The 18510-nt window shown below is 42.2% G+C and overlaps 1 protein-coding gene across 1 annotated transcript in view; it reads right to left on the bottom strand.

The window, feature by feature from the left end:
* The window catches only part of VPS13B (vacuolar protein sorting 13 homolog B), a 1386889-nt gene that overhangs the window by 30186 nt on the left and 1338193 nt on the right, over positions 1 to 18510 (bottom strand). Inside the window, exons 57-58 of the mRNA XM_069731647.1 lie at positions 9826 to 10002; positions 2860 to 3030 (exon numbers count right to left, since the gene is read on the bottom strand). Of these exons, the coding sequence (XP_069587748.1) occupies positions 2860 to 3030; positions 9826 to 10002 (348 nt within the window). The remainder of the gene's footprint in view (positions 1 to 2859; positions 3031 to 9825; positions 10003 to 18510) is intronic.

Raw genomic sequence — 18510 nt, 5'->3', positions numbered from 1 at the left:
ATAGATAGATAGATAGATAGATAAATGATATTAGATATAGTCATGGCCAAAAGTATTGACACCACTGCAATTCTGTCAGATAATACTCATTTCCTTCCTGAAAATGATTGCAAACACAAATTATTTGGTATTATTATCTTCATTTAATTTGTCTTAAATGAAAAAACACAAAAGAGAATGAAGCAAAACATTGATCATTTCACACAAAACTCCAAAAATGGGCCAGACAAAAGTATTGACACCCTCAGGCTAATACTTGGTTGCACAACCTTTAGCCAAAATAACTGCAACCAACCGCTTCCGGTAACCATTAATGAGTTTTTTACAATGCTCCGCTGGAATTTTAGACCATTCTTCTTTGGCAAACTGCTCCAGGTCCCTGATATTTGAAGGGTGCCTTCTACAAACTGCCATTTTTAGATCTCTCCACAGGTGTTCTATGGGATTCAGGTCTGGACTCATTGCTGGCCACCTTAGAAGTCTCCAGTGCTTTCTCTCAACCATTTTCTAGTGCTTTTTGCAGTGTGTTTTGGGTCATTGTCCTGCTGGAAGACCCATGACCTCTGAGGGAGACCCAGCTTTCTCATACTGGGCCCTACATTTTGCTGCAATATTTGTTGGTAGTCTTCAGACTTCATAATGCCATACACACGGTCAAGCAGTACAGTGCCAGAGGCAGCAAAGCAACCCCAAAACATCAGGGAACCTCCGCCATGTTTGACTGTAGGGACTGTGTTCTTTTCTTTGAATGCCTCTTTTTTTCTCCTGTAAACTTTATGTTGATGTCTTTGCCCAAAAAGCTCTACTTTTGTCTCATCTGACCAGAGAACATTCTTCCAAAACGGTTTAGGCTTTTTCAGGTAAGCTTTGGCAAACTCCAGCCTTGCTTTTTTATGTCTCGGAGTAAGAAATGGGGTCTTCCTGGGTCTCCTACCATACAGTCCCTTTTCATTCAGACGCCGACGGATAGTACGGGTTGACACTGTTGTACCCTCGGACTGCAGGGCAGCTTGAACTTGTTTGGATGTTAGTCGAGGTTCTTTATCCAACATCCGCACAATCTTGCGTTGAAATCTCTTGTCAATTTTTCTTTTCCGTCCACATCTAGGGAGGTTAGCCACAGTGCTATGGGCTTTAAACTTCTTGATGACACTGCGCACGGTAGACACAGGAACATTCAGGTCTTTGGAGATGAACTTGCAGCCTTGAGATTGCTCATGCTTCCTCACAATTTGGTTTCTCAAGTCCTCAGACAGTTCTTTGGTCTTCTTTCTTTTCTCCATGCTCAATGTGGTACACACAAGGACACAGGACAGAGGTTGAGTCAACTTTAATCCATGTCAACTGGCTGCAAGTGTGATTTAGTTATTGCCAACACCTGTTAGGTGCCACAGGTAAGTTACAGGTGCTGTTATTACACAAACTAGAGAAGCATCACATGATTTTTCGAACAGTGCCAATACTTTTGTCCAACCCCTTTTTTATGTTTGGTGTGGAATTATATCAAATTTGGCTTTAGGACAATTCGTTTTGTGTTTTTTTCATTTAAGACAAATTAAATGAAGATAATAATACCAAATAATTTGTGTTTGCAATCATTTTCAGGAAGAAAATGAGTATTATCTGACAGAATTGCAGGGGTGTCAATACTTTTGGCCATGACTGTAGATAATAGAAAGATAATAGATAGATTAGATAGAGATAGATGATAGATAGATAAATATATAGATAGATTAGACAGATGATAGATAGAATTATAGGAGATAGATAGATAATAGATAGATATTATATAGATAGATAATAGATAAATAGATAGATAATAGATAAGAGATAGATGATAGATAATAGAATTATAGGAGATAGAAAAATAGATAGATAATAGATAGATAATAGATAGATAATAGATAGAGATAGATAATAAATAGATAGATGATAGATAATAGATAGATTAGCTAGATGATAGATAATAGAATTATAGGAGATAGATAATAGATAGATATTATATAGATGATAGAGAATAGATAGATAATAGATTTTAGAATTATAGGAGATAGATGATAGATAGATATTATATAGATAGATAATAGATAAATAGATAGATGATAGATAATAGATAGATATTATATAGATAGATGATAGATAATAGATAGATAGATGATAGATAATAGAATTATCGGAGATAGATAGATGATAGAAGATAAACCATGGAGGCAGCACACAAGCTAATAAAGGTGAAAAGTGCTACTGAACAGCCCAAAATGGTGATGTTTTGCACAAAGTGTGAGCCTTTCTCAAGCTGAAACATCACCATTTTGGGCTATTAAATAGCACTTTTTTCACCTTTTACTGGTGTGCTGCCTCCATTTTTTATCTTCTATAGTGAAGGTTTGGTATTTTCCTGGGGGGCACGGCACCCATGAATGCCTCTGGCTGTTGCTGTTTCTCTCTTTTCTTTTTTGTACATAAACAGAAAGATACAACAGAACACAGCAGCCTCTGTAAGTGCTAAGATGAATGCAAATACTGAATATATGACATTTAGACTGTATTACTGCTATATAGAATATACCTATAAAATTAAGTTACTTAGCACACAAATTGGCCAATTTATACGAGCCCACCAGCCATGACAAGGCGTACCTTTAAAGCACAGGTATTCGGATCCAGCACTAATTAAACACTGCGTTAGACCGCAATGTTTGCATACACCTTAGCGCATGCAGAGCGCTGCTGTATTCTTTTCTTTGTATATTACGCAGTCAGAGCAGCTTGCACCTGTTCACTCTTGCTTTATTCTGTGCTGGTCAGTTCTTTTGTAGCCAGACACACAGATTAGTTATAGAAATATTGTCACATTACCCAGTAGGCTGATCCCCAGGCGGGACAAGCCTTGTCTCAGTCCTTCTCCCAGATTGTCCGGCAGTTGTCTCCTCCATTCCTCTTGCCTGTTGTAATGTTCTTCGTCCAGAGAAAGCCGGTCCATGTTCCGCGCTAAACTTGTAGCCAAGTTGGTGAGGGACGTCAGGGTTCCTAATGATAACAAGAAGCAATTGACTTGTATTTTTTATGGAAATCGATTCATTTAGTAAATTGAGCGACTCACAAAGGACAATTGTGACCCAGTTTGTATGATAAGGGACTCTGAGGCTTTGGCCGCAGTCCCCTCCACGTCTCCACTAGATGTCACCGTCTGTACACGCTCGCCGCTCTTGTCCTCTCTTCCATGCCGGTTGCAGCAGAATTCTGCTGGCCGGGGTTGGGTTTCTAATAGCCCACAGGAACACTGAACACACTTACGGTTTCCCCATCTATCACGTGCGGTGGGATCCACAGCCAGCATCACATTACTCCTGGGGGGTGTCAGCACATCACTTCTTGGAAGGCTCCCACAGTAGATGTATAGAAGGATTTGCAATATATTGCAGATGAGTATCATATACCCATACAAGCTTAAAATCTAACCGTTTTATGAAAGGACACAATGTAATGGTGCTGGTATGTGGGGGATTTTCCTGGTATAAGACCGCACAGAAATATTAATATTTCTGAACTTATGATTTATTCATTATTTTTATTACCAGTACGCTCCATGGAAATGAAATCTCCCCTCTGGCAAGTGCTAGTAATAATTCAGCATCGTAGCCAGGAGTGAATATGATATATAAGCAGCGAGTGTTATCAAGCGTACCCCAGATCCTGCTCATGAATCCTGAGACGGCAGAAGATAATCCGATTTCTGGCTCCCACATGCAGAATACATATTGTACATGTGGGGTATCAGGATTGCAATTGTGGGAGCTCTACGATATGGGAAAGAAGGCCTGATATCCTCAACAAACCCTAAAAAACTATATATAAAAAAAATACTTAGCAGTTCAATCCCCGGAGCTCCAGCCCTGACACTCTGGTGGTCCTTTCCATGCGGCGATGACGCAACGTACATCCACATGAGCCCTACTGCAAGGAAGGACACGCAGCCCAGAAGGGAACACCAGAGACTACTAAACAGGTATTTCTTATTTTGGGGGGTTTGTTATCACATTTCCTGCTGTTACTCCAAATTTTAAAAGGGCAGACACTCTTTAAAAAGATCTGCTACTTGGCACACACTTCCTTATGTCTCCCAAGTGCTATCTCACTTCAATGGCAACAGATAAAATGTAGACCACCAGAAGACCACCAGGGATGTAGCTATTGGAGTTGCCCATGGACCTACATGGCGCAGAAGAAAAGCAATGGCATAAGTAAGACGGATAAGGGTATGTGCACACGATGCAGATTTAGTGCAGAACTGCAGCAGATTTTTCTGCAGCAGAAACGCTGCAGAACTGCACTGTGATCACAGTACAATGTAAATCAATGTGAAAAAAAAAAGCTGTGCACATGGTGCAGAAAAATCTGCGCAGAAACGCTGCAGTTTTCAAAGAAGTGCCTGTCACTTCTTTTGTGCAGTTCTGCAGCGTTTCTGCACCCCTCCATAATAGAAATCTGCAGGTGCGTTTTTGATGCGTTTTTGATGCGTTTTTCATGCGTTTTTTGTGCAGATTTGTGCTCAAAAAACGCATCAAGAACGCATCAAAAACGCATGAAAAACGCATAAAAAACGCATAAAAAACGCACCTGCAGATTCTGCCAGGAGATGCAGATTTAGTGCAGAACTGCAGCAGATTTTTCTGCACTAAATCTGCATCGTGTGCACATACCCTAACACAAAACACAAACAAGCAGCCATAGAATCCCATAAAATACGTATAAACTTTATTAAATATCAAATATATGACAATACTAAAAAAGACAGGTACAATAGCAAAGGTGAGGAATAGTGTACACACTCAATGACCATACATCAAAAAAGGGCTAAAGGGCACCACCACTGGATCAACATAATCATAGCATATAATTGTTTAAGGCACAAGAGTCGCAAATGTACTAACGTAAATGCCTATATATTATATTGGTCAGTGCCATATAAGCATTCAAAGCAAATGATTCATGATAGAGTAATGGTAGAGCACCTGATGTGTGTAGCAGCGGAGGACCGGCAGCCCACCCCTACGCGCATTTCGGAGCGCCAAGCTCCTTCCTCAGGGGAGGTGCTCTACCATTACTCTATCATGATTCCTTTGCTTTGAATGCTTAGGTGGCACTGACCAATATAATATATAGGCATTTGCTTTGGTACATTTGCGGCTCTTGTGCCTTAAACAATTATATGCTATGATTATGTTGATGCAGTGGTGGTGTCCTTTAGCCCTTTTTTGATGTATGGTCATTGAGTGTGTACACTGTTCCTCACCTTTGCTATTGCAATTTAGAAACATCCTTAGGGGTGCACGCATGTGGGGGTGCACGCAAGCGTCACGAAGATAAACGTCACAAAGCTAAGCGTCGTGATACAGCAGTTATTCCATCGCAGTAAGTCAGGGCAGGAGTCAGGTAACCCACTCTCTGCTCTCCCTTCTATCCATGTGCTTTATTCCTATCCTCCTATGTTCCCTTGCATTCCACTTTCACCGACCAATCCCCGCTCCATCACGACTCATATACATCAACTCCTTTATCCTTCCCTCTCTCATGTACAGCTCCCATGCACTTCTCACCTTCCTGAAAAACTTCAGCCCATCTTGTCCAAACACACTGCACAAAAAAACTTCATACAATTCCAAATACTACTTGCTCTTTATCTTCCTACTCCTACTGATTTCAGGTGACATCTCCCCCAACCCTGGTCCACCATCCCCCAACCTCAACCCCTACCCTACCTCACATCGAAACCTTAATAATCTTACTAATATTATTTGCACTCCTTCATCTCCTTTTAATTGTGCCCTTTGGAATTCACGGTCTGTATGTAACAAGCTTCCTTTCCTACACAATTACTTTCTGAAAAACTCTTAATCTGTTGGCCCTCACGGAAACCTGAATTCATGATTCCGACACTGTCTCTCCTGCTGCCATTTCCCATGGTGGCTTACAATTCTCACATTCCTCGAGACCCATAAAAAGACATGGTGGTGGAGTCGGCATACTCTTGTCCCCAAAATGCACTTTCCAGGTCATCCCCCCAGCTCCATCACTCTCATTCCCTTCTTTTGAGGTCCACACCATCAGGCTCTTTCGTCCCCTCTCCCTCAGAGTAGCGGTCATATACCGGCCCCCAGGCTCACCCACCCACTTCCTGGACCATTTCTCTGCCTGGCTGCCACACTTCATGTCCTCAGAACTCCCAACCCTTATCCTGGGAGACTTCAACATCCCCATAAACAGCCCCACTTCTACATCTGCATCCCAGCTTCGATCTCTAACCACTTCAAAAGGCCTCTCACAGCTCTCAACCTCTGAAACACACAATGACTGTAACACCCTTGACCAGGTCTTTGTCCAGCTCTGTTCAATCTCCTACCTAGATAACTTCACTTCACACTCACAATTCCTCGCCCACCCCAGCACCCTCCTACCTACCACACATTCACAAATCTACATGCTATCAACCCTCACACACTTTCAGACTCCCTACCCTCATCATTGTCCCCAATCTCCTCTTTTTCCTGTTCTGATCTGGCTGTACATCACTACAATGACACTCTTAGAAGAACCCTGGACCAAGTAGCGCCCCTCACCCTCAGAACCTCCAAGCACAGAGTAAAACAGCCCTGGCTCACATCGCAAACCTGATTTCTCCAGCGATGGTCTAGGTGTGCTGAATGCTTATGAGGGAAAACACGCACACCAGAAGACTTCATACACTTCACATTTATTTTAAGGACCTATAACTCTGCCCTTCACCTCGCCAAACAGACCTACTTCACCACCCTGATCTTCTCACTATCCAACAACCCCAAGAAACTTTTTTACACTTTTCTCTCACTCCTCAGGCCAAGAGCACAAGCCCCTATCACAGACATTTGTGCTGATGACCTGGCCTCCCAATTTATAGAGAAAATAGACAATATCCGTCAGGAAATCCACTCCCAATCACCAAGTTCAGTGACTCCCATCTGTCCCTGCATTTCCCCTGGCTCACTCTCCACATTCAATCCCATCACAGAAGAAGTCTCCAGGCTCCTCTCCTCCTCCAGTCACTCTCTCCAGTCGTCACAACTCACCTAACTAGAATCTTTAATCTCTCCCTCTCCTCTGGCATTTTCCCCTCCTCCTTCAAACACTCTATCATTACTCCATTACTAAAGAAACCCGCTCTCGACCCATCTTGCACAAACAACTACAGACCGGTCTCCAATCTCCCCTTCATCTCTAAACTCTTGGAGCGCCTGATATACTCCCGCCTTACCCGTTACCTCTCCACTCACTCCCTCCTAGACCCTTCACAGTCCGGTTTCCGCCCCCTACATTCGACAGAAACTGCACTCATCAAAATGACCAATGACCTTCTGACAGCAAAACGTAATGGTGACCACTCTCTGCTCATTCTTCTCGACCTTTCTGCAGCTTTCGACACTGTTGACCACCCTCTCCTACTCTCTAGACTCCAGTCACTAGGCATTAAGGACACTGCTCTCTCCTGGTACACTTCCTACCTTTCAGACCGCTCCTTCAGTGTTCTGTTCTCTGGCTCCACTTCATCTCCTCTTCCTCTCACTGTCGGGGTACCTTAGGGCTCAGTCCTTAGCCCCCTTCTCTTCTCCCTCTACACAGCCCCAATTGGACAGACCATCAGCAGATTTGGCTTTCAGTACCATCTTTATGCTGATGACACACAACTATACGTCAGCCCCTGACCTTACCCCCACTGTACTACAGAACGCCACTGACTATCTGTCTGCAGTTTCAAACATCATGTCTGCTCTCTATCTGAAACTCAACCTCTCCAAAACTGAACAACTTCTGCTCCCGCCATCTACTAACCTCCCTAAATCTGATATTTCCCTCTCCATGGGTGGCACCATAATAACACCCCGGCAGCAGGTGCGCTGTCTGGGTGTTATGTTTGACTCCGATCTCTCCTTCACCTCCCATATACAATCTCTTGCCCGCTCGTGCCGCTTACACCTAAAGAACATCTCTAGAATCCGCCCTTTTCTCACCATGGAAACAACAAAAACCCTCACTGTCGCCCTGATCCACTCCCGCCTGGATTACTGTAATGCTGTACTAATTGGCCTCCCCCTCACTCGACTTTCCCCTCTCCAGTCCATCCTTAATGCAGCAGCCAGGGTCGTCCATATGGCTAATCGTTACTCGGACGCGTCCGCTCTTCGCCAGTCGTTACACTGGCTGCCCATTCATTACAGGATACAATTCAAAGTACTTGTTCTCACCCACAAAGCTCTACACAGTGCGGCACCCCCTTACATCTCCTCCCTCATTTCTGTCTATCGGCCTAACCGACCGCTGCGCTCTGCAAATGACTTTCGACTAACCTCTGCACTAATCCGTACCTCCCCCACCTCATTGTAGATTGTAAGCTCTCACGAGCAGGGTCATCTTATTTTGCTGTAATTATTGAATTGCTAACGTTATTACTTATGACTGTTGTGCTTGAAACTGTTAAGCTGTAAAGCGCTGCGGAATATGTTGGCGTTATATAAATAAAGATTATTATTATCATTATTATTATTACCTATCTTTTTTAGTATTGTTATATATTTGATATTTAATAAAGTTTATACGTATTTTATGGGATTCTATGGCTGCTTGTTTGTGTTTTGTGTTATTCGCATTCTGCAGTTGGCCCTGTTACGGTCCCTATATACATGTATTTGACATGTGACACTAGTCTGTTGATAAAATGATCTCTTTACATGTAAGATGTGTGTTACAACTGTGTTATTATAAGATGGGGCAGAACGGTGATATCATGCCCTCTGATCACACTTGGAGTGCTTATTGCAAAACAATATTTAATTTATCATTTTGTCAGCATGTATGTAGATTCTATACTATATGATGACACTCACTGGTGCGGTGCATGTAAAGGTATAGGTGGAGACCCAGGACCAGTAGCTTTGAGCTTCCAATTTTTACATAGTGAATGTCATAAGTTAATTTTCTACAGAATAGAACAGCTTAAACTCCTTCTTTTCACTTACTATTTTTTTTCTTGCTAATCATTCTTGTTTCTTGTCAATCATTCTTCCATAATCCCTCTAGTGCTGCACCTATTATCTGAAATGCTCTTCCTCCTGCCTACAGATATTACAAGTTCTACAGAATATGTTACTTTCTACAATTAAATGTCCTCACACATCACATCTGGTATATACTAAAGATTTAGGTTTAAAGAGGAGCTTTCACTGTATTTTTTTTTATTTAAAGGAAGTTCCTCCTCCGATTGCTGCTGCTCCACCCATTCTGGAACAGTTTTTCTTTTTCTTCTGTGCCCCTCCAATCCAATGTTAAGATCCTCGGTAATAAAGATGCAAGTTTTTCTTTCAATCAAATGGGTGTGGAACACAGAACATCCATGTATGAGGCAGCCGTGTTTTGATTGGACAGGGTCAAAGGATAAAGAACCAGCAGCTACAGACAAGTTATGTGGTACACAATGATTGGTTGAAGGGAAAATTTCTATCTTTATTACTGGGAGGCATAACTTTGCAACAGAGTGGCACAGAAGAAAAATAAAAACTGTTCCAGAATCAGCGCAGCAGCATCAACTGGAGGAGGTATTCAGTTTAAATTAAAAAAATGCCAAGAAATGTCCCCTTTAAGAAATCTGGAAATGACATATGAACAAGTCCTATGTGCAATCTACTACATTTTTACACTTGGTAAAAAGTGGGACAACTGTTATATTCACATGAGGAATTTCCACTGAATGTCCAGCAAGATGACAATAGCCTCTGAGAACAGACTCCGACGTACCTTTAGAAATGTGCTTTACAAATGATGTGGTTCCCCTGGAGACGCCACTGACAAAGGCTCCAGGACCACGGGTAAGACCTTCATATGGGAGTCTGAAGAAGTCAGCAATTCCATTCCCGATACTCCGCACGAGACTGGCAGGACTTCCCAGAATATCTAAGGATCCAACCACCCAGCCTATATAGGGAAAACACATTTGTGAGTGGAAGGAAAATGTGCACAAGAAAAAATCCATAAAAGAGCTGAATACTATTTGTAGCACAATAAAATAAACTACTGCTTGCAAAAAGATGTATAAAAATACAACTAGAATTGTTGAAGGCAATCAGGAAGAAACAGAAGACTTGAAAAGGTCACATGACCCTAGCGAGGAAGCACATTAAAGAGAACCTGTCGGAATTTAGCACTATAAATTAAAGGCATGGCGATAATGGTGCTGTGATTCTGACTAATATGATACCTGATGTGAAAGGATCCGCTCAGTGGCTGATGAATACTCACCTTATGAAGTTTTCATAAAATTACATCTTCTGTGCTTCAGGGCGGGACATGGGGGCAGAGTCTTCTGGTTCTCTGCCTCCCCCACCAGCTTCTTCTACTTCTTGTACAGGTCACTGATTATTCAGTGACTGGTCTCCTTTTTAAAATTCCACACCGCCATCATTGTGCGGGCACAGTGAGAGTTGGTGTCCTGTGTGCAGGACTTCAATAATATGGCGCTGACTTTGGGACTAAGGGGGAACGTTTCTCCTTGTTTTCTATCCAAACATGATTACTTGTGATGAGCGAATAGCACGCTCGGGTGGTCTCCGAGTATTTGTTAGTGCTCGGAGATTTAGTTTTCCTCGCCTCAGCTGCATGATTTAAAGCTGCTGGACAGCCTGGGTACATGTGGGGATTCCCTAACAAGCATTTCTCACATGTACTCAGCCTGTCTAGCAGCCGTAAATTATGCAGCTGCTGTGATGACAACTAAATCTCCGAGCAGCACTAACAAATACTCAGAGATCATCCGAGCGTGCCCAGGAAAACCCGAGCAATGAGTATACTCGCTCATCACTAATGGTTACCTTGCTGCAGATTACTTGGATGTTCATGAGGCTCCTGTAGATCTGGGCCTTACGTTACAGCTCAGTGTAAGAACAGAGTATTGTCCTGATATGACATAGACCCTACAATACATCATCATAGTTGGATGGCTCTGTCTTTCCAGGACTGATCTCATGTTTGTTACGTTCCCTTGTTTCTGCCCCTGAACGGTTGATAGCTCATCGTTGTGTTTTACATGGGAGGAATGTGAGACAGCTACGAACATTCATGACAATTACCAGAGTGCAGTACGGAGAAGCTGGACTCGCTAGCAAGGTCATTTCTAGGCGGTGATGTGAAATTTACCACTTCATTCCACATCACTTCTGGGAATCAATTTATCAACAGTTTACAGTACAGCTGGCCCAAAAATAATGGTTTCCCCTTCAGGTTGACACTTTCTCTCTTCTGCACTGTGATCATATTTTGGCTTTGAACGAGCTGTCATCATCGTCTTCTTCATAACGCAGGATCTGGGTCTCCAGTGTCTGTCCCATCAGCTGGAGCCCAACAACGGCTATCACAATCACTACAGTATAACAAGCCGTCACAGGACGGGGAGAGGACAGGGGGAAGAAAAATTACATGCGAACTGAAGAGAGGATGGTTACATACCGCTAAAACTGCAGAACTTACAGAATCCCCCTTATTTTAAAAGGGTATTGTGGTTTACGTATCCAGATTGGTCTGGTAACCTGAAAACCCCTGCTACGGACAGTTTGTGTGTTTTCCACCTTATTTTACATATTTTTACATATATATAGCCGTATGTTAGCTAGTTTTTTTTTGCGAGATGTGCTGTAGTTTTCAATGACACATTCACTTTGCAACATAACGTACTGAAAAATAGGAAAAAAGATGAAAAAAAATCTGATTTTTTTTGGCTTTTGTTTACACAGTGTTCAATGCACAAAATGGGCAAAAAAATGTTAGCATTATGATTCTTCATATTGCAGCAGGCGGCAACCAATCAGACACTGGACACTGTTGACGTCACTTATCTCCGGACATTAGCTCCGGACATTAGCTCCGGACAAAGCCACGGAAGTTGGCACAAATTGCAGGAAGTAGTATTCTAGGCAATTATATATTAGATATATATTAGTGGTTAAACAACCCTCAACTTTGTAAAGAAATGAAAATTGGGCTGTGACGCTTTTTTTTTCCCCCCCGCCATGTGACGACTTGTTTTCAGTGTGTGCAGTTGTCATTCTTATTGATGCCATTTTTTGTTGGGGGGCAGAGTGCAGTCATAAGAAATGTTAATTTAACTTTTTTCTTTACATTAAAAATTGTATAGGTTAATTAATAACCGTTATATTTTGACAGATTTTATAGTGGATGGACTTTCTTGGTGTACCAAGATGGCGATGAAAGAGGCCCTAGCTGCTATGGAGATCTATCGTAACACTTACTTGCCACTGTGGAACATTAACAGCGGCATTTAAATGGATTAACTGGAACAACCAGGGGCGTAAGGAGCTCGCTGACACCAGAAAATACTTCAGCTGGATGACACACATTCAGCTGAAGTGTATTGCGGTGCAGAGACCTGTCAGGTCCGTGCGTGGCAATACACACTGCCCACCAATCAGAGACCAGAAGCCGATGTCGGCATGCATGTGACTGGAGATGCATGGCAGTGAAGTCATGCACTCCTGTCGCTTGCATGCTGAAGTCAGCTGAAGGCTTCAGAAGAAGATGCCGAGTGGCAAAACAGGGGACATATACCAGGATGGAGGACATGCAAACCAGGATGGGGTACATATATATATATATACACTGGTTATATATATATATATATATATATATATATATGTATATATATATATATATATATATATATATATATATGTATATATATATACCGTATACAGTACAGACCAAATGTTTGGACTCACCTTCTCATTTCAAGATTTTTCTGTATTTTCTTGACTATTAAAATTGTACATTCACACTGAAGGCATCAAAACTATGAATTAACACATGTGGAATTATATACTTAACAAAAATGTGTGAAACAACTCAAATTATGTCTTATATTCTAGGTTCTTCAAAGTAGCCACCTTTTGCTTTGATGACTGCTTTGCACACTCTTGGCATTCTCTTGATGAGCTTCAAGAGGTGGTCACCAGGATTTGTTTTCACTTCACAGGTGTGCCATGTCAGGTTTAATAAGTGGGATTTCTTGCCTTAGAAATGGGGTTGGGACCATCAGAAAAAAGCAGCTAAGTAAAGAAAAACGAGTGTCCATCAGTACTTTAAGAAATGAAGGTCAGTCAGTCCGAAAAATTGGGAAAACTTTGAAAGTGTCCCCAAGTGCTGTGGCAAAAACCATCAAGCGCTATAAAGAAACTGGCTCACATGAGGACCGCCCCAGGAAAGGAAGACCAAGAGTCACCTCTGCTTCTAAGGATAAGTTTATCCGAGTCACCAGCCTCAAAAATCGCAGGTTAACAGCAGCTCAGATTAGAGACCAGGTCAATGCCACACAGAGTTCTAGCAGCAGACACATCTCTACAACAACTGTTAGGGCTCCATATCACTTGCAAGAAATACGTACGAGTCTCGCAGGTTGAAACCCTGCTCTGGCGCCGGCACTCCAGAGTGGAGCGTGCAGCTCCATGTATTGCTGTGCGGCCGCAAGTGAGAAGGAGCCCTTAAGACGAGACTTTGTGCAGCAGGCCTTCATGGTAAAATAGCTGCTAGGAAACCACTGCTAAGGACAAGCAACAAGCAGAAGAGACTGGTTTGGGCTAAAGAACACAAGGAATGGACATTAGACCAGTGGAAATCTGTGCTTTGGTCTGATGAGTCAAAATTTGAGATCTTTGGTTCCAACCACCGTGTCTTTGTGTGACGCAAAAAAGGTGAACGGATGGACTCTACATGCCTGGTTCCCACCGTGAAGCATGGAGGAGGAGGTGTGATCGTGTGGGGGTGCTTTGCTGGTGACACTGTTGGGGATTTATTCAAAATTGAAGGCATACTGAACCAGCATGGCTACCACAGCATCTTGCAGCGGCATGCTATTCCATCCGGTTTGCGTTTAGTTGGACCATCATTTATTTTTCAACAGGACAATGACCCCAAACACACCTCCAGCCTGTGTAAGGGCTATCTGACCAAGACCAAGCAAGATATATCATGCTTCAAACATAAAGTTACCAAATGTAAATTTTTGGTGAAGAATCAATAACAAGTGGAACACAATTGTGAAGTTGAATGAAATTTATTGGTTGTTTTACATTTTTGTGGAAATTCAAAAACTGAAAAGTGGGGCGTGCAATATTATTTGGTCCCTTTAACTTAATACATTGTTGCGCCACCTTTTGCTGCGATTACAGCTGCCAGTGGCTTGGGGTATGTCTCTATCAGTTTTGTGCATCAAGAGACTGAAATTCTTTCCCATTCTTCCTTGGCAAACAGCTCGAGCTCAGTGAGGTTTGATGGAGATAGTTTGTGAACAGCAGTTCTCAGCTCTTTCCACAGATTCTCGATTGGATTGAGGTCTGGACTTTGACTTGGCCATTCTAACATCTGGATACGTTTATTTGTGAACCATTCCATTGTAGATTTTGCTTTATGTTTGGGATCACTGTCTTGTTGGAAGACAAATCTCCGTCCCAGTCTCAGGTCTTTTGCTGACTCCAACAGGTTTCTTCAAGAATGGTCCTATATTTGGCTCCATCCATCTTCCCATCAATTTTAACCATCTTCCCTGTTCCTGCTGAAGAAAAGATGGCCCAAACCATGATGCTGCCACCACCATGTTTGACAGTGGGGATGGTGTGTTCAGGGTGATGAGCTGTGTTGCCTTTACGCCAAACATATCGTTTGGCATTGTTGCCAAAAAGTTTGATTTTGGTTTAATCGGACCAGAGCACCTTCTTCCACATGTTTGGTGTGTCTCCCAGGTGGCAAACTTTAAACAACACTTTTTATGGATATCTTTGAGAAATGGCTTTCTTCTTGCCACTTTTCCATAAAGGCCAGATTTGTGCAGTGTACGACTGTTTGTTGTCCTATGGACAGACTGTCCCACCTCAGCTGTAGATCTCTGCAGTTCATTCAGAGTGATCATGGGCCTCTTGGCTGCATCTATGACCAGTCTTCTCCTTGTTTGAGATGACAGTTTAGAGGGACGGCCGGGTCTTGGTAGATTTGCAGTGGTATGATACTCCTTCCATTTCAATATGATCGCTTGCACAGTGCTCCTTGGGATGTTTAAAGTTTTGGAAATTATTTTGTATCCAAATCCGGCTTTAAACTCCTCCACAACAGTATCACAGACCTGCCTGTTGTGTTCCTTGGTCTTCATGATGCTCTCTGTGCGTCAAACAGAACCCTGAGACTATCACAGAGCAGGTGCATTTATACGGAGACTTGACACACAGGTGGATTATATTTATCATCATTAGGCCTTTAGGACAACATTGGATCATTCAGAGATCCACAATGAACTTCTGGAGTGAGTTTGCTGCACTGAAAGTAAAGGGGCCGAATAATATTGCACGCCCCACTTTTCAGTTTTTGAATTTCCACAAAAATTTAAAAAAACAAACAATAAATTTCGTTCAACTTCACAATTGTGTTGCATTTGTTGATTCTTCACCAAAAATTTACATTTGGTATCTTTATGTTTGAAGCATGATATGTGGGAAAATGTTGAAAAGTTCCAGGGGGCCGAATACTTTTGCAAGGCACTGTGTATATATATATCCAGGATAAGGGACACAGATACCAATTTGAAGATGAAAAGATCTCTAAAATGCTAACCTTAAAGAGGCTAAAGTTACAGATGACATTTTTTTGTAGTTTAGACAAATAATATATATGTCATTTTTTACATTTTAAAAACTCCAAAAAGCAAAATGGCCAATGCAAAAGTTTGGGCACCCTGCATGGTTAGTACCTAGCAGCACCCACTTGCAAGAATCACAGTTAGTAAACGCTTTTTGTAGCCAGAGTTTTTCAATTCTTGTTTGAGGGATCTTCATCCATTCTTCTTTGGAATATTCTTCCATCTCTGTGAGATTCCTGGGTTGTCTTACATGCACTGCTATTTTGAGGTCTAGCCACATACAGCTCTGGCAAAAATTAAAGGGAACCGCTCACCCCAAAATCGAAGGTGAGCTAAGCCCACCAGCATCAGGGGCTTATCTACAGCATTCTGTAATGCTGTAGATAAGCCCCCGATGTATCCTAAAAGATGAGAAAAAGAGGTTATATTATACTCACCCAGGGGCGTTCCCGCTGCGGTCCGGTCCGATGGGTGTCGCGGTCCGGGGCCTCCTATCTTCATCAGATGACGTCCTCTTGTCTTCACGCTGTGGCTCTGGCGCAGGCGTACTTTGTCTGCCCTGTTGAGAGCAGAGCAAAGTACTGCAGTGCGCAGGCGCCGGGAAAGGTCAGAAAGACTCGGCACCTGCACACTGCAGTACTTTGCTCTGCCCTCAACAGGGCAGACAAAGTACGCCTGCGCCAGAGCCACAGCGTGAAGACAAGAGGACGTCATCTGATGAAGATAGGAGGCCCCGGACCGCGACACCCATCGGACCGGACCGCAGCGGGAACGCCCCTGGGTGAGTATAATCTAACCTCTTTTTCTCATCTTTTAGGATAAATTGGGGGCTTATCTACAGCATTCCAGAATGCTGTAGATAAGCCCCAGATGCTGGTGGGCTTAGCTCACCTTCGATTTTGGGGGTGTCAGGTTCCCTTTAAGAGACCACCACATCAAAACCCTGTCATGGGCAGCCCATTGAAAACCTCTGGAATGTAATCAAGAGCATGATGGATAGTCACAAGCCAAACAAAGAACTGGTTTAATTTTTGCACCAGGAGCAATGTGAAAAACTGGTGGAAATCATGCCAAGACGCATGAAAGCTGTGATTAAAAATCATGGTCATTCCACAAAATATTGATTTCTGAACTCTCCCAGAGTTAAACCATTGTATTGTTGTTTCTAACTGATTATGAACGTGTTTCCTTTGCATTATTTGAGGCCTGAAAGCACTGCATTTTTTTTTTGTAATTTTGACCACTTCTTTTCAGAAAGAAAAATACAAAATTTATTGCTTGGAAATTCGGAGACATGTTGTCAGTAGTTTATAGAATACATTAAAAATGTACATTTTACTCAAAAATATACCTATAAAGAGAAAAATCAGAAACTGAACATTTTGCAGTGGTCTCTTAATTTGTGCCAGAGCTGTAGAGGGGACTGTGAGGGCCACTGCAAAACCTTCAGCTTCTGCCTTTTGAGGTAGTTTAATGTGGATTTAGAAGTGTGTTTAGGATCATTATCCATTTGTAGAAGCCATCCTCTCTTTAACTTCAGCTTTTTTTATAGACAGTATTATGTTTGCATCAAGAATTTGTTGAAATTTCACTGAATCCATTCTTCCCTCTATCTGTGAAATGTTCCCCGTGCCATTGGCTGAAAGCCAACCCCAAAGCATGATTTATCTACCCCCATGCTTAATGATTGTCAAGATGTTCTTTGCCTGAAATTCTGTGCCCTTTTTGCTCCACACATACCTTTGATCATTCTGGCCAAAGAGTTCTATTTCTAAAACGCATCAGGCTTGTTTAGATGTTCTTTTGCATTCTTCTGATGCTGAATTTTATGGTGAGTATGCAGGAGACGATATCTTCTGATGACTCTTCCATGAAGGCCATACTTATGCAGGTGTCTCTGAACAGTAGAATAGTGTATCACAACTCCAGAGTCTGCTAAATCTTTCTGAAGATCTTTTGCAGTTAAGATGGGCTTTTGATTTACCTTTCTAGCAATTCTGCAAGCAGCTCTCCCTGAAATTGTACTTGGTCTCCCAGACCTTATCTTGACCTCCATGTTAACTGCCATCTCTTAATTACATTTCAAACTGGGAAAAGGCAACTTGAAAACACTTTGCTATTTTCTTACAGACTTCTCCTGCATTGTGGGCCTCCACCATTTTCAGAGTACTAGACAGCTGCTTAGAAGAACCCCTGGCTACTGTTTTTTTGGCACAAGTTTAGAGGAGGCTGGGTTTTTATAAAGCTAAGAAATTGAAATCACCTGGCCTTTCCTAGCAATGATTACAAGCCATAACTCTAACAGGATAATTAAGGTCTGAAATCTTGGTTAAAGTTATCTGAGCACAGGCTTTTATGGACGCTGAATTTACCCTAGAAGAAATAGAGCAAGCTATAACGGATATGGCCTCTGGGAAGGCCCCCGGGCCAGATGGCTTCCCAATCGAATTGTATAGGAAATACCGAGAAGTACTAGCTCCACTTTTATTGCAAGTATTTAGAGAGATATGGAGAGGGGGATGTCTGCCCGATACTTTTTATGAGGCACATATTATTGTACTCAGAAAGGAGGGGAAAGATCCATTAGAGTGCGGGTCCTATCGCCCCATATCGTTAGTAAATGTAGACTATAAGATTTTTACTAAGATTTTAGCCACTAGGCTGAATTCTATTATATTAGACATTATACACCCGGATCAAACTGGCTTTATGCCTGGTAAGAGTACCTCTATAAATATCAGGCGGGTTCAATCAATAATCCAATATAGCTCTTTGCTGCCTGATAATAACTG

This window comes from Ranitomeya imitator, chromosome 6, assembly GCF_032444005.1.
Source record: "Ranitomeya imitator isolate aRanImi1 chromosome 6, aRanImi1.pri, whole genome shotgun sequence".
NCBI lineage: Eukaryota > Metazoa > Chordata > Amphibia > Anura > Dendrobatidae > Ranitomeya > Ranitomeya imitator.
The sequence above is the reverse complement of the archived record's forward strand: the minus strand, read 5'-3'. Positions and strand labels throughout refer to the sequence as shown.